This window comes from Cetorhinus maximus, chromosome 38 (assembly GCF_964194155.1).
Source record: "Cetorhinus maximus chromosome 38, sCetMax3.hap1.1, whole genome shotgun sequence".
Taxonomy (NCBI): domain Eukaryota; kingdom Metazoa; phylum Chordata; class Chondrichthyes; order Lamniformes; family Cetorhinidae; genus Cetorhinus; species Cetorhinus maximus.
This window is the reverse complement of record NC_135916.1, coordinates 1,490,492-1,513,937: the sequence shown is the minus strand read 5'-3', so window position 1 is coordinate 1,513,937 and position 23,446 is coordinate 1,490,492. Positions and strand designations below refer to the sequence as shown.

The 23,446-nt window shown below is 43.5% G+C and overlaps 4 protein-coding genes across 4 annotated transcripts; 1 reads left to right on the top strand and 3 right to left on the bottom strand.

Moving 5' to 3' along the window:
- Window positions 1-2,058: 2,058 nt before the first annotated feature.
- Window positions 2,059-2,715, bottom strand: LOC144672480 (histone H1-like). Its single transcript, XM_078534324.1, has one exon. It carries the CDS (start codon window positions 2,713-2,715, stop codon window positions 2,059-2,061), a length of 657 nt encoding a protein of 218 aa, XP_078390450.1.
- Window positions 2,716-20,465: 17,750 nt separating this feature from the next.
- On the top strand, window positions 20,466-20,925 carry LOC144672445 (histone H2AX-like). Its single transcript, XM_078534288.1, has one exon. It carries the CDS (start codon window positions 20,466-20,468, stop codon window positions 20,856-20,858), a length of 393 nt encoding a protein of 130 aa, XP_078390414.1. The 3' UTR covers window positions 20,859-20,925.
- A 465-nt stretch (window positions 20,926-21,390) lies between these two features.
- On the bottom strand, window positions 21,391-21,801 carry LOC144672427 (histone H3). The gene has a single exon (XM_078534271.1). The coding sequence runs from the start codon at window positions 21,799-21,801 to the stop codon at window positions 21,391-21,393; it is 411 nt and encodes a 136-aa protein (XP_078390397.1).
- A 1,333-nt stretch (window positions 21,802-23,134) lies between these two features.
- On the bottom strand, window positions 23,135-23,446 carry LOC144672486 (histone H4). The gene has a single exon (XM_078534330.1). The coding sequence runs from the start codon at window positions 23,444-23,446 to the stop codon at window positions 23,135-23,137; it is 312 nt and encodes a 103-aa protein (XP_078390456.1).

Genomic DNA, 23,446 nt, shown 5'->3' with positions numbered 1-23,446 from the left:
TGCCTTGAGTGTCCTGCCATCCATTCTTAATTAGCACATTCGTTTAGATAATATCATCACCTTCAACACCTCTTTTTTCTTTTGTCTGTGACATCTTTTGATTATCTGCTCCTATCACTGCTTCCTTGTCCCTACAACCACCCCACCTTCAAATTCTCTCCCCCCGCCCCCACCTTAAACCAGCTTATATTTCACCCCTCTCCTAATATTACTCAGTTCTGTTGAAGGGTCATGAGGACCCGAAACGTCAGCTGTGCTCTTCTCCGCCGGTGCTACCAGACCTGCTGAGATTTGCCTTACATTCCCGTTTAAATTCGCATTATTATATTGATCGCTCTGAAACAGGCCAGAATAAAGCTCTTAAATAACGTGCTTCCTGGATCCAGTCAACATGCTGCATGGATACAGGCTGATCCATATAAAGCTCATCTATAGATACCTCCCAGGTCCTGTCGTGTTTCAACGACTCAGGAAGAGAAAGCGAAGAAAAAAAAGACAGGGTTGAAAATAGTGCGAAGAAGCGAAAATAATGTGTCTCAAAATAGTTACTCCTGATCAAAGTGTAATAAATGATGGCCTTTATCTTATGAACTCGGTGTTATTTTGGAATCTGTCGTGTTCCTCAGCCAGGCTGGGAATCGGGTTTCTGGAGATTGAAAGGAAGCGAATTCCTGAAAACCGAACGAAAATAAACCATGAAACCTTGTGTAACTCACTATAGTATAGCGAATGGAGAATGCGCAGGTGAAAAAGCTGTTTTTATAAAACTACATCTCGCTTTCCGTCTCCAAGGTCACTGCTCTCAATGTGAGGTTGTGGGCGGCTCTTAGAAGAGCCTTTGGGTTTTGTTATAGAGTCGGGTCGATTTGTTCAGCCGCCGAATCCATAGAGAGTGCGGCCCTGGCGTTTCAGAGCGTACACCACATCCATGGCGGTGACCGTCTTCCGCTTGGCGTGCTCGGTGTAGGTGACAGCATCCCTGATCACATTCTCCAGGAAAACCTTCAGCACCCCGCGGGTCTCCTCGTAGATCAGGCCCGAAATGCGCTTGACACCGCCACGGCGAGCCAGGCGGCGGATGGCTGGTTTGGTGATGCCCTGGATGTTATCGCGAAGCACTTTGCGGTGCCGCTTTGCTCCGCCTTTCCCCAGTCCTTTGCCTCCTTTCCCTCTGCCAGACATGATGCTTCGTCAGTCAAATCGCTGCTGAATGAGTGGGGAGCTGCTTCACGTTCCGCTTTTATACAGCCCGCCCCGACCTAACTGAGGAAGGGAGAGAAGAGAGAGAGAGAGAGAGTGTGAGAGGCGGGGCGAGACAGACTGAGTGACAGACAGGGCAATGTCTCTGGTAAACCAGCAACCTCCTCCTGCCTGCCAGAAAAGCATTTATTTATCAAATTCTGAAGAGAGGTGAACAGAGAGCTTTTAAAGTAACTTTAACACGCCAACATCATACACCAGCTAGTTAGAAAATCGTATTAAAATCAATACTGTCAATAATATTCCCCCCTCAATACTGCACTTTCTATAAAGAGTCAGATGCCTGCTTCTATTTCAATCCTTGTAATATTCTATACTCACACATCTCTAGACTCACGCCTCATCCTTCCCTCCACACCGCCAAAAGGGATTGAGAAATTCGCTGACACCTCATCCAACAGAATTAGATAAAATATACTGATATGGGTATTAGTTGTGAGGCGGGGTTTAACTCCATTGCAGACTCTCACCCTGAAAATGTGAATAAGGGAACGAAGATAAACTTTGAATGCACTGGGACACATCCCGGATAGGGAGCTGTAAGGATATCCCTGTGTTTTATTGCACAGTGCGGGAGGGGACGGGTGGAGAGTGTGTCAGTGAGTCAGCGGGAAAATAGGATTTACGTGGGAGGAAAACGAAACATTTCCATCTGAAATCAGCTCCCAGCTCCGAGACAGGGATCAAATGATCAGGGGATCAGCTCTTTCATGTGAAATGTGGGCGGCTCTGAAAAGAGCCTTTGGGTTTAGAGGGTTACAATTTGCTCGGGATCTTTCCCTTCTTTCCTGTCTTTGCTTATCTCGTTTTGGGCTTGGCCCTCGCTATCGCCACTTTTTTGACGCCCGTCATCTTCTTGGCCGGAGGCTTTCTCTTGGGGGCTGCTTTCTTCACCGGCTTTTTTGGAGTTGCCGCCTTCTTGGCTGTTTTCTTGGCCGCTGCTTTCTTCGCTGGGGATTTCTTGGCCACTGCTTTCTTGACTGGAGATTTCTTGGCCGCTGCTTTCTTGACTGGAGTTTTCTTGGCCGCTGCTTTCTTTGCTGTCACCTTCTTGGCTGCTGCTTTCTTCACTGGAGATTTCTTGCCAGCTGCTGCCTTCGCCTTCTTTCCCACTTTCCCCGGGGTTGTGTTCTTAGGGACTTTGAAGGAGCCCGAGGCGCCCGTGCCCTTGACCTGAACCAGGAAGCCATTCTTCACATTCCTCTTGATGCTTTGCTTGATCTGGGAGCCGAGTTTCTCCACATCCAGCCCTTTGCCGCGCAGCGCCTTCTTGATCGCGGGCAGCGACATCCCCTTGCGATCGCTGCAATCCGCCACCACCTTGAGGATCTGCTCGCCCAGCTTGGGACCGGCTGCACTGCTCCGGGGAGCCGCCTTCTTCTTCTTCTTGGGAGTCTTGACCTGGGCGGCGGGAGCGGCTGGAGGAGCCGTTTCGGCGGCTGCAGTATCGGTCATGTTCCGGGACTCTGCACAAAAGTGTCTCTGTCAATCTGAACGGGCTCAGAAATGAAGCCGCTGGTGGCGGCACTGAGCAACTTAAAGGCAGCGAGCGGACGGGGCGGAGACAGGCTGCTGTCAGCTCCAGGCTGCTGCTGCCTCTCTGTGTTTTTCTCTCCTCACAAACTCCCCAATTCCATGGAAATTCCGGCTCTCCAGTGTCCCAGACTCAATCCATCTTATCTCTGACATTGTAATGTTTGCTGTCGAAAAGATGTCACGCGAATTGAAGACTCCAGTTTCGATTTAAACCTGATTTACTGCGGCTCCTTCACCCGATCACTGACATGTCCTCTTGTTTTGGACTGAAATCTAGAAAACAACACAGAAATGATCTTGAAATCTCACTTCGGGGTTAAGCTGGGGAACAGGGGGAATTTTTGAATGGGAAATATTTTTATTTTACGCAAGCGGGTCTCGGAAACCTCATGATCAGAACGGACACACAAACACAGTTTCATTCCTCTGACTCGCCCGCCCATTTCCTACGCTCCCTTACACAATGTTCACATCTGCACCTTCACAGGCTGAAACTAGTATCAAATGTAAGGGTCTCAGGAGAGAATTGCTTCTCTTTTAGAAATTTGCACGGCTTTCTATTAATTTGCTGCATATTGTAAATTCAGAAAAAAACATCTAACACTCTGAGACATGGGAGCCGCAGACTGTCTGATTCGCAGATTCCGTGGACAATCATATGTGATTTCAGGCTATTATCTGAATAGCTCACATCAAGATGTTTATTCCAGGTGACAATATAAATTATCTGTTCCCGGTCCCTCCAGAACTCCCTGTTTATTTTGCTCCTCTTGAACTGACAGGTCACAATTTCACAATTTGCAATGTACCCCTACCTCAACAACCAGAGCGGGCCAGTTATATGTGAACATGCACTCGCGGTTAGTCACGTTTCAGGCAGTAACAGAGATGTTGTGAACACGCTTCGATTTTTTATTAGAGATAATCAGAAGAAATTACCAGACCTGAATTTCTGAGAGTGGTGAGAACAGTGACAGTGTCACGCATATCAATGTAGGACGGAGCACAGCCTCAGTAACATTCGCAGCACCAGAAGTAGAGAGATGGGGGGGCGAAAGGGAGCAAGAGTGAAAGGAGAGAGAGGGAGGAATAGTGAGTGAGAGAGAGATAGAGAGTGGGAGAGAGAGAGAGGCATAGTGAATGAGAGTGGCACACACACAGTTAGGCTAGTGCTACTGGGAGAAGTTCAGACTAATTCGGCAGGGGGAAGGAACATAGAATTTTAGCAGAATAGAAACACATCACAATCCAGTAAAACAATCAATTCAGAGGGAGGACAGCTGCAAAAGCAATTAGGAGAACGAAGAGGGGATGTGAGATAGGTCTGGCTGGTAAAAGTAGGGAAAATCCCAAGATATTCTATAAGTATATCAATGGAAAGCGGATAACCAGGGTAAGTGGAGGGCTCATGCGTGACCAAGGGGTCAATCTATGGGTGGAGCCAGAGGACATAGCTAGACTGTTGAATGAATATTTCACATCCGTCTTCACACAAGAGAATGAGGTTGAATGCGTTGAACTCGGTGAAAGAGACTGCAAGGTTCTTAAGCAAATTGATATCTGGAGTGACAAGGCATTGGAGGTGTTGGGAGGCTTAAAAGTGGACAAATCTCCAGGTCCGGATGATCTGTGTCCCAGACTGCTGAGGGAGGCAAGGGAGGAGATCGCAGGAGCTCTGACCCGAATTTTTAATTCCACTCTGGCCACGGGGGTGGTGCCAGAGGACTGGAGAACAACTAATGTGGTTCTGCTTTTAAGAAGGGTGGTGGAGATAAGCTAGTGAACAAGAGGCCAGTGAGTCCACGTCAGTGGGAGGGAAACTATTGGAGAAATTTCTGAAGGAGAATATCTATCTGTACTTGGAGAGGCAAGTTTTGATCAGAGATCTGGCTTTGTCAGAGGGAGGTCATGCCTAACAAATTTGTTTGACTTTTTTGAGGAGGTGACCAGATGTGAAGATGAGGGTAGTGCAGTTGATGTAGTTTATATGGACTTCAGCTAAGCCTTTGACAAGGTCCCATATGGGAGACTTATAAAGAAGACAAATGCACATGGGATTAAAGATAATTTGATAAGGTGGATGAGTTGAGGGAGGTAGAGGATGATGACAGAAGGATGCTTTAGTGATTGGAAGCCCGTGCCCAGTGGTGCAGCACTGGGATCTGTGCTCAGTCCCCTATTATTTGTCATTGATATAAATGATATAGATGACTATGTGGGGGGTAGGATTAATAAATTTGCGTATGACACAACGATTGGCCAGGTGTTTAACAGTGGGGTTGAGTGCCTTGGGCTACAGGAAGATATAGACGGGATGGTCAAAAGGGCAGATAAGTGGCAGTTGGAATTTAAGCCTGAAAATTGTGAGGATATACAATTTGGAAGGAGTAATTTGACAAGGAAGTATTCAATGAACTGCATGGCACTAGGAAGTTCTGAGGAAGAAAGGGACCTTGGCGTGTGTGTCCATAGATTTCTGATGGCGGAGGGGCATGTTAGTGGGATGTTGATAAAGGCATATCTGAAACTTGCCTTTATCAATCGAGGCATAGATTAAAAAAACAGGGAGTTCATATTGGAGTTGTATGGAACCTTGGTGTGGCCACAGCTGGAGTACTGTGTGCAGTTCTGTTCGCCACATTATATGAAGCATGTGATTGCACTGGAGGGGTTGGAAAGGCGATTAACCAGGATATTGCCATAGATGAAACGTTTAAGTTATGAAGAGAGGTTGGATGGACTTGTGTTGTTTTTGTTTGAGCAGAGAAGACTGAGGGGCGACCTGATCGAGGTGTACAAGATTATGTGGGTCATGGACAGGGTGGATAGGGAGCTGCTGTTTCCCTTATTTGAAGGGTCGGTCACAAAGGGGCATATGTTCAAGGTGAGGGGCAGGACGTTTAGGGGAATGAGAGGAAAAACTTTTTTACCCAGAGGATGCTGACTGTCTGGAATGCACTGCCTGGGAAGGTGGTGGAGGCGGGTTGCCTCACTTCCTTTAAAAGGTACCTGGATGAGCACTTGGCACGTCATAACATTCAAGGTGCCAATATATGGTAAATGGGATTAGGCTAGTAGGTCAGGTGTTTCTCACGTGTCTGTGCAGACTCGAAGGTCCGAAGGGCCTATTTTGCTCTGTGATTCTGTGATTCTGCGCGAGAGAGAGAAAGAGAGAGAGAGAGCTGTCTCTCTGTAACTACCATGTGTCAACATAACATCGATTGATCTTCGTATCTATCATCGGATAGAGGCAGACATATTATCAACGTTTGAATAGAATATGCGCACATCACAATTAATAATTGTGTTGCAAATATCGGCTGGAACCATAGAGGGATATACTTCCATTGAAATAGTTCAGTGAATGTTAATGGTAGATTCCTGGAATGATACTTTTGACTGATGAGGAAATCTTGAGCAAGTTGAATTATAATCAATGGAGCTTAGAAGATTGGCAAGTTTTCTTTTTGAAACACCGAAGATTCTGAACTTGATCGGTAAAACTAATTTAAAACTGACAGATCCCCAATAGTGAGAGTTGACGCGATTCAGCTGCAGCTAATAATGGGCCAGAGGTAGACACATATCTTTCACACAAACAGGGAAATGCCAGAGGGTGAGGTAAATAGAATCCGAAATGTAATTTCGATGACCTCTGGAGCTCTCTGGAATAATTCGCCTAAAATTGTTCGCTATGACACTAAGTGACTGACAGTTTCAATCTGATTCTGTTAAACTGGGTCCTTTAAGATCAGATATGAATTTCTGCGCGGTCACAAAAAACAAGTAGATTCACTGGGATAAAGGCAACAATCTGCGGGTGCTGGAATTCTGAAACAAAAACAAAAAATACTGGATATCCTCAGCATATGTGGGAGGCGGGGATGGAGACAGTCTTCCTCTGCACAGATGTCGTCAGATCTGCTGAGTTTTTCCAGCATTTTATGTTTTTTTTTGTGACATAGATTCACTGGGCGGATTGATTTCCTAAACCGGTGAATGAACAGCAAAGATGCTGCAGGGAGCGATATCAGTTTGAGCTTCATCCAGGAATCGTCCACCTGCCTGAAACTCTGCCCGTTCCACACAGACCCATTGTGATGCTCAAGCTGGAGAACATTGACTGAGGGGCGGAGCAATTGACGTTTGTTTTGTGACGTTTAATTCAGAGAAGCGCGTGCGCATTCCTGCCCTCATTCAACTCCTCAGACATAGCTAGAATAGCGCATGCGCTTCGCTTCTCACAGACTCCACCTTTGAAGGTTTTTCACTCAGTGAGCGGGAGACCTTTGTTTCAAACAGATAGAAATGGAAATCTTAGGGCCCGGGTAAGCGAGTAAACAGCGTTCTGATTCCAGCAGGGCGCCGGTTTGTCAGTGTGGACACAGAAATCATCATTGACTCGGGGTAAGTTCAGGGGGAACCGGGGGCTGTTTGTAAGAGGCGGAGCGGAGCGGGAACGTGTTCCGGAACTTGGAGTGAGCGGGTGGACGGGGAGAGGCCTTTCTGGGGCTGTGTGTGGCCCTGCTGAGGGAGACAGAACTTGAGCAAGCTATTGGGATTTTCTCCCCTCAATCCTGTAATGCATATTCCAAGTATAGCTGCTGATTCATGAAACTTGTCGGCATTTGGACAATGAACAGTGGAAACAGGCGGACAGAGAGGATGGGGAACAATCAATTAAATATCACCTATCGCAGGCACCAGCTTTTCAAGTGATGTGTTAAAGAAACACTGTCGCAGCGCCTGTTAGTTTCAGTTGACGGCTCTTACAATGGGAGTTGGAAATTGAAACCTGACTTGCATCAATGTATCTGTCCCCTCGGGTAGTGACATCCTTGGAGGAGGACAGGTCAGGACTGTTTCTGAATTTTACTCAAATGTTTGAAAAGTACCGAAGCAGATTGCTGAAGTGGAATCAGGGACTGTACTTTTTTATTATTCTTTATAATTTGTAGCGCATTAATCAAATTGATTATCAGTTGACAGGTTACGTTGACCTATTTTCTTTCAAAACCTCAGCAGATCTTGACTTACAAGAGATATGTTTCTTCCTCTAGGCAAATACATGAAGGGATCGTTTTCAAGCTGTTGATTTCCCAACCAAAATAAAAGTGCAGCCATCTCATTCTTACTGACAGCAGGTATGATATTACTCACAGAGTGCAGAGATACAGATCGAACATCATTTCCACCATCACCACGGACAGAAATAGTCAGAGTCAAATTGATATCATTACAGATACATATGCTGAATCCAATTGTCAAACACTCAGAGGGGGTCGAGGGTGGGAAGGTGTTTGGAATAATCACAATACACTCCTACTTAGTACCTCTGAATGGCAGGTCCACCAATTTCAGTCCAAACTCACAACCAATTTCAAATTGAAACTCACTCCATGCATGTCACAACAGTGGAACATTGGCTGCAATTTAAATATCAGGTAATAAAGCTGATTAAAATTCACTGAATTAATCCTTGAAATTCCCCAGCATTCATAAAGCAACGCACTAGACACAACGCCAAAGATCCCACACAGTATCATACTTTTTATTCATTCTTGAGTCGTTTGCTTTGCTGGCTGGGACAGCATTTAGTTGCCCTTGAGAAGTTGATTTATGAGTTGCTTTCTTGAGCCGCTGCAGTCTCTGTGGTGTCGGTACACCCACAGTGCTGTTAGGAATGGAGTTCCAGATTTTTGACCCAGCAATGGCAGCATATTTCCATGTCAGAATGGTGAGGCACCTGGAGGGGAACTTCCAGGTGGTGGTGTTCTCATCCCTTGTCCCATGGGATCAACAGGGCTGAGATTACTGTTGTCGATTATCTGTTTGTAGCCATTTGTTACAACTGAGTGGCTAGCTAGTCCATTTCAGAGGGCATTTAAGTGTGGGTGTTGAGTCACATGTACATTGACGACAAATTTCATTCTCTAAAGGGTATTAGTGAACCAGAAGGGTTTTTACCACAATCGACAATGGTTTCGTAGTGATCATTAATTCAATTCATATTTTTATTGATTTTAAATTACACCATCTGCAGTGTCAGGGTTTGAACCCAAAGCACTACCCTGGCTGGCCAGATTATTAGTGCAATGACAATACAGCTACGCCATCACCTCCCCCGGTTAATGATAAAGTACTTATTCATTAATACAGCCGTGAATACACATCACATGCCTGAGCAATATTTTCAGAATAATTATATCAACAGATCTCAACAAACAAGAAATTTTAAAACTTAACTCACAAAGCAGATATTGACAAGTACAGTGAATAACATAACACCACTCTCATAGGAGGGACTGACAGATACAGCTACATTCCCGTAAGAGGGGCAGACACATTATGAAACCACAGACACATACAAGAGATAGAGAGGTGTTGAATATAATCAATTTTTCAATGACAGACTTTTCAAAATAGGAAGAGAATGGGTACCGAGAAATCAGATGTTGATAGCTACAGTAATATCAGACCTGAAAATGCATCAAAACCCATAAGCTGCTGATTAAAACATAACAGCCTGTATGAAAGACCAAGAGATACAGCTGGGGGTGGCGCGGGGGATGTTAGTGTGGGGAGAGGTCCTTGCTCACACACTAAATTGAAAGCTACAATGTGAATATCACGCTTAAGTAATACAGGCGGACATGTTCACAGCAAAATCGACAATGACCTACAAGGTGCATGCAGACCATGGGAAAAGACATAACTCACACACAAGAATATGATAGGCATAGACTAGACCATACCTTCTCATACCAGGGATTGACAGCAAATGATTAAATTCTCACTCATTTGAAATAACCTGAGTTTCAGCAAAATTTTTCCATGCTCACATATCTGATCCTGACACAAAGAACAGGGAAATGAATCACACTGACATTTCACAGCATTGCAGATACAGATCATAATATGCAAATCCACATACCTGTAACTAAGAGGCAATGAATAAAAATATGCATTACATGTCAGAAACAGTGAAAGTAAGATGCTTACTCACAAATCAGGCACAGGCAGGTGCTGAGTAATAGCCACAAATGCATTAAAGAGAGTCAATGATCCAGAGTGAAGCCCAGAATCAATTACAAACATTCATAATACAAATCACACAGTCACACAACAGCAAATAACTAGGTGCATTTTGGAATCCCCATTCACAGGCAGGAAACAAATAAACCCCATAGTAAGATGTTAAAAAGTGAAAGATACAGTGTGATCCCACATTGACATAGCGGAATATAAATAGTGGACAAGAAATAAATTTCTCCCATACTAAAGACCAGCAGGTAAATGTACACGCACATACATACACACATGCACAGTCACACACACACCTGCAATCTCAAAATTATATAACATTGGGCCATCATTTCTCCTTGAGCCCCAACGCCAAGCTACAGATTTCCCATCTAAAATAATCATGCAGCTCTCTGCTTCGAATTGACATAGGTACATTATTGTTCAAAGAGCACAGACAGAACAGCAGTTCCACCATCACTGAGAGCAGGAATCAGATTCACATTGATCTCAAGTTTAAGATAGACGTGTTCAACGCAACAGTTAAATAAAAATGGGGAAACAGAATATTTCTTCCCAATTCACACTCACTGAGCACCGCAGAAAGGTAGGTTCATCAATCTCAGTCCAAAACCACAAACACTATCAGATTGAAAGGCACATCATTCATTTCAGAAGAGTGCAGTCTTAGCTACAGATAGTACCACTGACTGGAACGTACCAAATTAATCTGTAAAATGTACCTAGTTTCTCACAGAGGAACACATTGAATCCCCCTCCAAAGATCTCATACTATATCTAAAATTAAGTGAAAGTGAAATTTTAATTAATACGGCATGGATACACAACACATGCCGGTTTAATATTCTCACTATGATTCATAACGTAAGATCATTACACACTGAATCAATCAGATATGACATACACAGCATGTGAGTTCAAGCGTCTCATTATCATTCACAAAGACTTTTGCCTAGTTGCAGCCTGAATGCTATTCCTGAGTTCTCAGTAAATAAAAGAATAAAACCTGTCTTTGATAAATGCAAAGTTTCATTTTAAAATCTGCAACACAGCTTGGAAACAGTAATAGATTAATGCATTGGAGAAATAGTTTTCAGAAACATGAATGTGATACATGTTAAGTAAAGGAGAAACCTTCACATGTACAATAATGGAGTCATATACACAGAGCATAAGTTTGAGATACACAAACAGTACAATAACTGAAATTTAGGGAATTAATTCCAACAGAGCTGATGGTCACAGGGTAGACACTTAAATTTCATTAAAATTGATTCCAAAACTGCATCCTGTACCAGACAAAGACAAATTGGAAATGAGCCCTGCACACTCCCACACAAACAGTCGCAGGCTCATGCACTAACACACAGACAAACATACATAAACACAAATGCGCACACCATCTGTTGCACACATACACAAAAACACACACACACAAAATCACACACATGCACACAAACATACACACAGGCCCTCACACACACACAAGCACAAACACACACATGCATAAATACATGCACACAGTAACAAACTTGCACTTTCTATCCAACATACACAGTCACGCAGATATTCACAAACATTCACACCTGCTGACACAAATACTCACACACACACACACACACACACACACACACACAAAGAGAAACTTATTTACAGTAAACTAAGGGACACAGAATAATTTTCATGATCACATAGATGACCCTGAAATGTTAGGGGGGAAATACAATCACGCTGATATATCACAGAGGTACAGGTACAGGATTAGGCCCACCCACATACACACATTTTAGCAAATGAGAGTTAATAGTAAAACACACATTCCATGTAAGATGCAGGCAAAAATACTCAAACATATACTCACAAATCAGGCACAAGCAAGTGCAGAGTAATAGCTACACTCACATTACAGAGACTGACATATGCATAGTAAAGGCCAGCAGGAACTATAAGTGTGTTGGGATAAATACAGTCACACAAGAGTAAATAACAGGGAAAAGTGCAGAATCCCAGTTCACAGACAGGTAAAGAATAAAAAACACAGTAAGCTCAGAGAAGCTAATGAATACACATCCATTTGGCACAATATAAAATTTGCAGTACAAATAAATCCTCACATACTCGAAACTGGCAGGTACAGAAAACACAGATACGCACAAAGAAACAACTGAGAGTTACAGAGCAAAATCTCCATTCAATTATTGCAAACTGTCAGAATGAAAGACAAACATAAGCATTAGAAACTGCCAGATGCACTTGCTGAAAATAACATACATGAGGGAAAAGCGAAGAAAATGTGGGGAATAATCAGCAAGTTTGTGAGAATCTCTGGAGAAAAAAATGAGACTGAACATTTCAGGTCAATGATCCTTCATCAGGTCGGAGTTTTCAAACAAATGGCAATTTTGTTTCTGTCTCCACAAATCTTGCCAGAGCTGCTCAGTATTTCCAGCATTTTTGACTTTTCTTCTTGAGATTTCCAATATCCACAGTATTTGGAATTTGCATTAGCTGCAGATTTAATCCTTCATGCCATAAACTGACAAGGACAAAGGAAATCCCATATTCACATAGCAGAAATCAACAGATTCTAAACAGAACCACCGTTCAGCTCATCAGAAATTATCAGGAACACAGCAAAATATACCACTTGCAAGACAGAGATATGAATACAGAACAAAATACACACATCCCAAACATGAACTAACTGGTACAGCTGAAATCTATTATCACATATCAGGCATGGAAAGAGAGAAAATAGGAGCAGGAGTAGGTCATTTGCCCTGTTGAGCCTGCTCTGCCATTCAATTCAATCATGGCTGACCCTATATCTCAACACCATCCAACCACACTGGCATCATAGCCTTGTCCATTTGGAGTCTTGAAATCAATCCATTTCGCTCTTAAATATATTCAGTGACTTGCCTTTCACACTCTTCTATCATAGAGAATTGCACAGGTTTACCACCCTCTGATTGAAGAAGTTTCTCCTCATCTCTTTCCTAAACCATCTACCCTGCATCCTGAGATTGTGACCCCTTGTTCTAGAGCCCCAGCCAGAGGAATCATCATCCCTGCACCCAATCTGTCCAGCCCTGTCAGAATGTTACACCTTTCATTGAGACCCCCACTCATCCTTTTAAACTCCAGTGAAAACAGGCCTACTCGACCCAAACTCTCCTCAGAGGACAATCCTGCCATCCCAGGAATCACTCTGGTGAACGTTCGCTGCACTCCTCTTATGATAAATATATCCTCCCTTAGGCAAGGAGACCAAAGCTGCACACAATACTCCAGGAGTGGTCTTGCCAAGGCCCTGTATAGCTGCAGTTAGACATCCTTGCTCCTGCAATCAACCATGTCATGATGAAGGCCAACATATCATTTGCCTTCTTAAGTGCTACCTGCACCTGCATGCTTGCTCTCAGTGATTGTTGTGCATGGGTACCCAGCTCACTTTTTACTTCAACCTTTCCCAGTCTATCACCATTTAAATAACACTCTCCCATGCTGTCTTTTCAACTGATGTGGATAACTTCACACTAATTGGAGGTGGTTCAGAGGAGATTTACTAGATAGATACCTGGAATGAGTGTGATGTCTTATAAGAAAAGGTTGGACAGACTGTGCTTGTTTCCACTGGGTCTCAGTAGAGTGAGGGGTGATTGATTGATGTATACAAGATCCTAAATGGCCTTGAAATTGTGGACACCAAGAGGATGTTTCCACAAATAGGGGGCTCTGTTTTTAAATTAGATATCGCCCTCTTTGGACATGGGTGAGGATATTTTTTTCTCTCTCAGAGGGCTGTGTGACTTTGGAAATCTCTGCCTCAGAAGGTAGTGGAGGCAGGGTCATTGAGAACTTTTAAGGCAGAGGTAGATAGATTTTTAATAGGCAAGGGAATCAAAGGTTATGGGGGTAGATGATAATATGGGGACTGAAACACAAAGAAATCAGCCATGATCTTGTTTTCTAGATGTTTAATCAGAAAGGGCCAGATCCAAGTTATAGTGAACTGCTGCCACCTCCTGACAGAAGATGAGCCGTGCAACAACATACGTACGCAGCAGAAGCAATTTAAATTAGATGATGTAACAGGGAAGTGACAAAATCAAATTCAAAACTCCAAAACTCTATAGTGTAATGTGTTCCTACATGCAGATGGTGTAGCGTAGGATAGAGTCTGATGGTCAGACAGGTATTAACATACCTGCATTACAAGCAGTTGACCATAGTTTGATAACTGCCTGTTGCACTGGATGGTTATTGACCATCCTGTCCATGCAAATCAGAGAACTAATCTCTGCACAGAAGGAGGCCGCTGCTAACGAATAAAAAGAGATAAATCAGGACGATCGTTGATGTATTCCCAGTGTGAAATTCGGCTTCGGGGCGCTGCCGCACTCATAAAGCCGATATTGACAAGTACAGTCAATAACGTATCACCACTCTCATAGGGGGCACTGACAGACACAGAAGAAAGCTGGATTCTGGTAACAGGGGCAGACACCCACATTAAAAAGCCACAGACACATACCAGAGATGGAGAGGTGCAGAATAAAATGATTTTTTTCAATACCGACTTTTCAAAATAGGCAGAGATTGGGTACAGGGAGATCAGGTGTTGATAACTACAGTAAAATCACATGTGAAAATGCATCAAAATATGTAAGTTGATAATTAAAACATAACAGCCCGTACCAAAGACCAAGAGTCTGGGGGCACGTTAAATTCCCCTCAAAAGATCTCATGCCATATCTGAAATAAGGAGAAAGTGTAATTTTAATTAGTACAGCCTGAATACACAACACGTTCCAGGTCAATATGCTCACTATGATTCATAACGTAAAATCGTTACAAACCGAATCAATCAGATATGACATACAAAGCATGTAATTTCAAGGGTCTCATTATCATTCACAAAGGTTTTTGCCGAGTTGCAGCCTGAATGCTATACCTTAGTTCAAACAAAACAAATGAATAAAACCGGTCTTTGATAAATGCAAAGTTTCATGTCTAAATCTGCAACAGAGCCGGGAAACAGTAACAGATTAAGGAATTGAAGAAATAGTTTTCACACACATGCATGGGATCCATATTGGGTACAGGAGGAACCTACACATGTACAATAAAGGAAAAATATACACAGAGCACAAATTTGAGATACACGATCGGTACAATCATTGAGATATAGGGAATTAATTCCACAATAGGTGACGATCACAGGATTGACAATTAAATTTCATGTAAATTAATTCCAAAACTACATCCTGTACTAGACGAAGACAAATGGGAAATGATTCGTGCACACTCCCACACAAACACTCACACACTCGCAGACTCATGCACTAACACTCACAGACACACATGCAAAGCAAACTCACACACAAACATAAACACACATGCGCACAAGATCTATTGCATACTTACACAAACACACGCACACAAACATATAAACACAGGCATACCCAGAACAAACAAAGCATTAATCCAATCACAAACAGAGTACCAGAAAATTAAATGCGGAGATAGAGACACACACACACAAACACGCGCACACACAAACACACACACACAAACACACACACACAAACACACACACACACACACACACACACACAGACACAAACACACACACACACACACAAACACACACACACACACAAACACGTATACAGACACACGACAAAAAAAGGAAAAACAGTCAAAAAGACACAGAGGAAACCCACAGTCACATAACATGCCACAGATTGACGAACACAAAACAACTCCCACTCAAAGTTGTTGAATCAATCAGTATCTCTTTGAACCTCACATTTAGTTCCAGATATTGACAGATTCAGATGGAATTCACTCTCACTGATTGCACCAGGGCATAGAATTAATCCTACTCTTGAGTACATAAGAGATACTTAGCGATACACAGAGGTACAATTAAATCCACCTATAATACAAGAGTACTGCTTAGTGCAAAATTAACTCGATCACAGTACACGGATAGCGAGAGGACATAATGAAATACACAATTTCCCAATCCTAAACAAACATTGTGAAACGAAATGAATTCTACACCGCAAGGTTGACAAAAATGACATTTAGTGTATTAATCCTGCAGTCATACACAGTACCACAAACTGACAGGTGCTGAAGGGTAACACCTTTCGTCTGTAGCACCAGAGACTGATACACACGGAATGAATCTGACATGTTTGCAGCTTGTCAAAAGCTGATGGCAGCAGAAGCAAAGTCCACCTCTCAGTCACGTCCAGGCCCTGACAGCTATAGAATAAAATGCATAAATCAGTTGCAGTGACGGAGAGGTTCAGAGCTAAAGTCACTATTCCATTGCAGAAAACAGCAAGTGCAGAATATAACAGCTTGTTCCGATCAGTATGGAGGGCGATTAGTTGGCCACTGCCATTGCCTCTTTAACGGGGGGCGGGGGGCTAGCTAGGCAAGTTCCAAGAGCAGCATTAGGCCCGTTGCTTCTCGACATGTGTTCAGAAACGATAAGGTGCAAGTTATTGTTACCTGGCTCCATCTGCAGACCGAACACGAGTCGTGCAACAAGATAAATACTCATTCGGAACCACTTCAAATTGGAGTGAATTAATAACCTGCAATCTGGATACAATATTATAATCTAATTTTATTATTTTTATAATAATATCACACTTGTACATCCAGGCCGATATTGCTTAACCGCAGCACTCGGTAAACGTGAAATTCCGCCGGCTGTTAGGACTGCAAAAAGGTCCGAGTTTAAACACGAATGGATTCCTGATTTTAAAAGCGAGTGTGGTACTTGCAATTAAATATGATATAGTACAATAAGGGAGGCCTATCTTTTAATCGTTTGGAACTGACTGGGTTAACTTTAACGACGATTTTCTGCCAGAAATTAATCTATTACTGTTTCCCGGCTCTGATGCACATTTAAACATGAAACTTTGTTTTTATCAAAGACAGGTTTCATTCATTGGTTTTGTGTGAACTAAGGTGTAGCCTTCAGTCTGCAACTCCGGCAAAGTCTTTGTGAATGAGACTCAGGAACTCATGTTATGTATGTCATATCTGTTTGATTCAGTTTGTAATGTAAAAAAGACAGGGTGAAAATATTGCGAAGAAGCGAGAATAATGCGTCTCAAAATAGCTCCTCCTGATCATATTATAATAAATGATGGCCTTTATCTTGTGACCTCGGTATTAGTTTGGGAGCTGTCAGCTAAGCTTGGAGTCGAACATCGAGAGGTAGAAAGGAAGTGAATTCCTGAAAACCGAACTAAATTAAACCATGAAAACTTGTGTGACTCACGATAGTTTTGTGAATGTTGAATGCGCAGATGGAACCGCTGTGTTTTTATAAAACTACATGCTTTGCATGTGTGTCTGTTTGTGTTAGTGCATGATTCTGCGGTTGTGTGCGTGTTTGTGTGGGAGTGGGCAGGGCTAATTTCCCATTTGTCTTTCTCTGGTACAGAATGTAGTTTTGGAATTAATTTACATGAAATTTAATTGTCTACCTCCTGACCGTCAGCTGTGTTGGAATTAATTCCATAAATCTCAATTATTGCACTGATTGTGTATCTCAAATTTGTGCTCTGTGTATATGAATCCATTATTGTACATGTGTAGATTTTGTCTTTACCTAACTTTTATCCCTTGCATGTTTGTGAAATCTATTTCTTCAATGCATTAATCAAATCGACAGGCTAACACTAGCAATCATTTACCAAGACCTGACAAGTACTGAGTCGCAGTCACATACAGAATCACAGAAACTGATTGACTATATGAATAACAACTTGAACTTCACATCTAATTCCAGATGTTGAGACATTCAAATGAAATCCCACTTTTGTGGATAGCATAACATATTAGATATAGAGTTAATCCAACTCATGCAAAAATCACAGATACTGAGTGATACAGAGAGGGGAAAATATATTCATTCACATATAATACAAGATACTGGAGGTAACAAAATGAATGCAGCTTGATCACATGTTCACCACCCTCCGAGTGAAGAGGTTTCTGCTCATCACAGTCCTAAATGGCCTACCCCCTATCCTGAGATTATGAACACTTGTTCTAGGCTTCGCACTCAGAATAAAACATCATCCCTGCACCAGGTCTGTCCAGCCCTGTCAGTATTTCAAATACATCCCCCTTTCATTCTACAAAATTTGAGTGAATACAGACCGAAACTGTTCAATCTCTACTCATGCAACAAACCTGCCAGCCCTTGAATCAGCCTGGTGATCATTTGCTGCACGGAGGTACCCTCATATATCAAAATTACCCAACCTATCACTATTTAAATAAACTCTGCCATTCTTTTTTTACCAGCCAAAGTGGATAAATTCACATCTATCCACGTTATACAGCATCTGCCCTGTTTTTGTCCACTCTCGCATCTTCTCTCAATCTCCATGAACACTCTTAGTTTCCTCCTCATCTCTCACATTCCCTCCTAGCTTTGTGTCATCAGCAATCTTAGAAATATTACCTTTGGTTCCATCATCAAAATAATTGTTGTATATTCTGAATACTGGGGCCCAGGCACTGATCTCTTTGCAACATCACTTGTCACCTCCTGCCAATCTCAAAAAGACTGATTTATTCCTGTTCTCTGTTTCCTGTTTGCTAATCTTTTCTCAATCCATGCCCATATATTATTACTCCCATCCAATGCACTTCAATGTAGTACACTAACGTCTTTTGTGGGGCTTTATCAACAGCTTTCTGAAAATCCAAATGCACCATATCATTTGGTTCTCCCTTGTCTATTTTGCTAGTTACCTCTCCAAAAAAGCTCCAATAGATTTATCCAACATGATTTCCTTTCATAAATGCATGCTGTCTTTGTCCAATTTCGTTGATATTGTCTAAGTGTCCTGTTATGAAATAATAGACAATTGGTCTGACATTCCTTGTTTTTTCCCTAATGTGTTTTGGAATAATTGCCATTACAGATTAAAGTTCACATTTATATATCATGAAGAGGCAGGTATTCCATACACCCATAGCAGGATTGGACAGATAATGTGGGAAATAAAATGACAATAGAAACATACTCTGATATTTGTAGTAACATATGTCGACTGAAATATAAAATAATGTCCAGGGACTGACATGCACCAGGTAAAATCCACACTGACTTAAAACTGAATTTTGCAGAGATAAAAACAAAAACAGAAACACATTTCGGATTTAAATTTAGGAAGAAAAACTCTATTATTGACCATAGAGTGTTAGTGAATGAAAGCTACATTTAAATACCAGATAATGATTGGTAGGCTTAACCCCAGAATCACATAGCCTGCAGAGAATTGTTATTTTTATTTTTTGTCTGGAATACATAAAACACATAAGAACAAGGAGCAGGAGTAGGCAATTAAACCCCTCGATCCTGCCCTGCCATTCTTTAAGATCTCATTTTGGCCTCAACGAAAATTTCCCTCCCTCTCCCCATAACCTTTCAACCCGTTACTAATTAAAAATCTGTCCACCTCATCCTCAAATTTATTCAGCATGCAGGCATCCATTGCGTTCTGAGGTAGTGAATTCCACAGGTTCATGACCCTTTGAGAACAGGAATTCCTCCTAATCTCTGATTAAAATCTACCACCTCTTAGCCTAAAACTATGGCCTTTCGTTCTAGAATGCCCCACGAGGGAAAACATTCGCTCTATGTCAACTTTGTCTATCCCATTTAGCATCTTATGTACCTCAATTAGATCTCCTCTCATCCTTCCAAACTCGGGCGACTATAGGCCTAAACTGCTCAACCTCTCCTCGTTAGACTAGCCTCGCATCTCTGGAATCAATCTAGTGAACCTCCCCCGAACCGCCTCCAGTGCAACTACATCCTTCCTCAAGCGAGGGGACCAAAACTGTGAATACAATGTATGCTTGCTGCTTCAGAATAGACCCTGCCGTGTTGCATAAATGTAATCAAGCAGAGTCTATCTTTGACCCCCTCAAAGATGCTATCCCTCCCCAGCATTATAAAAGCTGATTTGATTAAATCATTCCGTATAAGTCCTGGCGGTGTAGGAAGCCTCAGTGTCAATACTGGCAAATTTACGCCAAAAAATGTGCACTCCGCTTTTGACACTCACGAACATGTAAAAAACAAAAGTTTTGATTCTGGTAAATTGGCGCCTTTATTGTCCTCTTGTCCACAGGCAAAACCAGAAACTGACAGTTTCAGGTAAAATGTTATCGAGGAAAAGAGAGCGAGAAATCTTATAACATTCTGTAACAGAACTGCTTTAATGTTAAGCATTGGCACGATTTGTATAGGAATTTTCCTTTGATAGCTAAGACGATTTCTGTGCGATATTTCCTTTGATTAATTTTTTGTCGGTCTTTTCCAGTTTGAAATATATAATCGTTTGTTCAACAGATGATTTGGCGCCCTTAACTTCCGACTTCATACGTTGCTTGCTCGCATTGGTGAGTCAGGCAGAAATCTGATTGGTAACATGAAGAATATTATGAGCTATAATATAATTGACCAATCAGCTCTGAGCGCACCACCATTCCTCCTGAGGGTATAAGAGAACTGAAAGAAGGCGGATATCAGCATTCTCTGTGAAAGTGCTTGTGAGATTGTTACCATGTCTGGAAGAGGAAAGACCGGTGGGAAAGTTCGGTCCAAGGCCAGGTCTCGCTCCTCCCGGGCCGGACTGCAGTTCCCGGTGGGCCGCGTTCACAGGCTGCTGAGGAAGGGGAACTACGCTGAGCGTGTGGGTGCCGGAGCCCCGGTCTATCTGGCCGCCGTGCTCGAGTACCTGACGGCTGAAATCCTCGAGCTGGCCGGCAACGCGGCCCGGGACAACAAGAAGACCCGCATCATCCCCAGGCACCTGCAGCTGGCCGTCCGCAACGACGAGGAGCTCAACAAGCTGCTGGGAGGGGTGACCATCGCTCAGGGCGGGGTGCTGCCTAATATCCAGGCCGTGCTGCTGCCCAAGAAAAGCGGCGCCGCTGCAGCCGCCAAGACCAAGTGAAGCGACCATTCTTTAAACTGAGAACCCAAAGGCTCTTTTCAGAGCCACTCACTTAATCAGTGAAAGGGGCGACCTGTTGTCTATCCGGATGCGCGATAACATCCCTATCGATTCGGAGTGACATTATATTTCTAATGCGATCTATGAAAGCGCTGCTTACAACGAGACGCTGGTGCTGTTGCCTGTACCAGACACCAGGAGTCTGTGCTGCATCTATATATGACCAATTGACAATGTTCAGGAAAATGTTCTTTGAATAATTAACTGATCCCAATTCCAATTAAATGTGAAATTACACACAATTGTTCACGGAATCACCTCAAATCCGCCAAATGCAGCAGAGGGGAGGAACCGGATGAAATATTTCAGAGCTGAATTGTTGCATTGGGAGCTGAATCCGGGTTTTAGCCCTAATGAAAATTATATGCAGAAGAGGTGGCGTCTTTTAACAATTGATCGCAGCTCTTTCTCTGACCGACTTTGTGGCTCTTAAAAGAGCCTTTGTTGCACTTGGTGCTGGGGGGTCGGGTTTTTAGGCGCGCTCCCCGCGGATGCGGCGGGCCAGCTGGATGTCCTTGGGCATGATGGTGACTCGCTTGGCGTGGATGGCGCACAGGTTGGTGTCCTCAAAGAGCCCCACCAGGTAAGCCTCGCTGGCCTCCTGCAGGGCCATGACGGCCGAGCTCTGGAAGCGCAGGTCGGTCTTGAAGTCCTGAGCGATCTCTCGCACCAGGCGCTGGAAGGGCAGTTTGCGGATCAGCAGCTCGGTGGATTTCTGGTAGCGGCGGATCTCCCGCAGAGCCACAGTGCCGGGCCTGTAGCGATGGGGCTTCTTGACGCCGCCCGTGGCTGGAGCACTCTTGCGGGCAGCTTTGGTAGCCAGCTGCTTGCGGGGAGCTTTCCCTCCGGTCGACTTGCGCGCTGTCTGCTTGGTCCTGGCCATGATAACAAACGCTGTGGAACACAGACTCTGAGAATGATCAATCCGCTCTGTGTCTGTCTATTTAAGACATGTCCGTCACCTCCCTCCTGTCCTGATTGGATGCAGCGCAATCCCGCCCAGAAATTTGAAAAGAGCAGCGGGCTGCTTGGATTCCTGGGCCCTGATTGGTGGAGCAGCAACTGACAGTTCATCAATTTCAAAATGCCCGCCAATTTCAGAGGAACGAGTAACTGAAATTAAAATAAACCTAGTTTGAAGGCAGATAAAATCAATCTGAATGGACAAATATCACAAGGTCTCTATGTTTTCGAGCCCCATTTTGGTCCCAGCTCCGACTTCCTGCTTTCGAACACGGACTAAATTCTCATTCATTCCCTGATCGGTTTACAGCAGGCTGGTTTAAAACTTCTATTGATGGACGGAATTTTGGACTCCCGTATAAACCTGATCAACGTTATCGGTTTATTCATGTCAAAGCCCTATAGGTGTTATAGAGAGAATGGCTTGGCTCTTGTTTCTAGTGTTTTATGGCTGGGGGAGGCGATGTGGGTGGGCGGATTGCGCACCCTTTCTGTAAATCAAGTTTATCTCGAAGTTTATATATTTGAACTATCTTCCACAATGTGCGTAAATGCATCTTCGCAGTGCAAACCATGCACCAAAATCAGAGCTTCCACTTCACCCTTCCGTCCGTCCTGGGTTGCAGAATCGAGGTGATTAAGTGTCGTCATATTTTTCTATCAGCCTCTCAATATTCGCCTTACATTCCCGCTTAAATTTGGGTTATTTCATTGATCGCCCTGATACAGGCCAGAATAAATCTGTTCAGTGCTTCCTGGACCCAGACAACATGCTGCATCGATACAGGCTGATCCATTTAAAGCTCGTATTCTGGTACCTCCCAGACCCTGTCCTGTCTCAACGACCCAGGAACAGATGGCGAAGAAAAAAGACAGGGTGTAAACAGTGCGAACAAGCGAGAATGATGGATCCCAAAATAGTTACTCCTGATCAAAGTGTAATAAATGATGGCCTTTATCTTGTGAACTCGGTGTTAGTTTGGGAGCTGTCGTGTTCCTCAGTCAAGCTTTGAATCGAGATTCGGCAGGTATAAAGGAAGCGAATTCCTGAAAACCGAACTAAATTAAACCATGAAACTTGTGTGACTCACGATCATATTGTTAATGGTAAATGCGCAGATAGAAACGCTGTGTGTTTATAAAACTACATCTCGCTTTCCCTCTCCCGCTCGAAGGTCACTGCTCTCAATGTGAGGTTGTGGGCGGCTCTTAGAAGAGCCTTTGGGTTTTGTTATAGAGTCGGGTCGATTTGTTCAGCCGCCGAATCCATAGAGAGTGCGGCCCTGGCGTTTCAGAGCGTACACCACATCCATGGCGGTGACCGTCTTCCGCTTGGCGTGCTCGGTGTAGGTGACAGCATCCCTGATCACATTCTCCAGGAAAACCTTCAGCACCCCGCGGGTCTCCTCGTAGATCAGGCCCGAAATGCGCTTGACACCGCCACGGCGAGCCAGGCGGCGGATGGCTGGTTTGGTGATGCCCTGGATGTTATCGCGAAGCACTTTGCGGTGCCGCTTTGCTCCGCCTTTCCCCAGTCCTTTGCCTCCTTTCCCTCTGCCAGACAT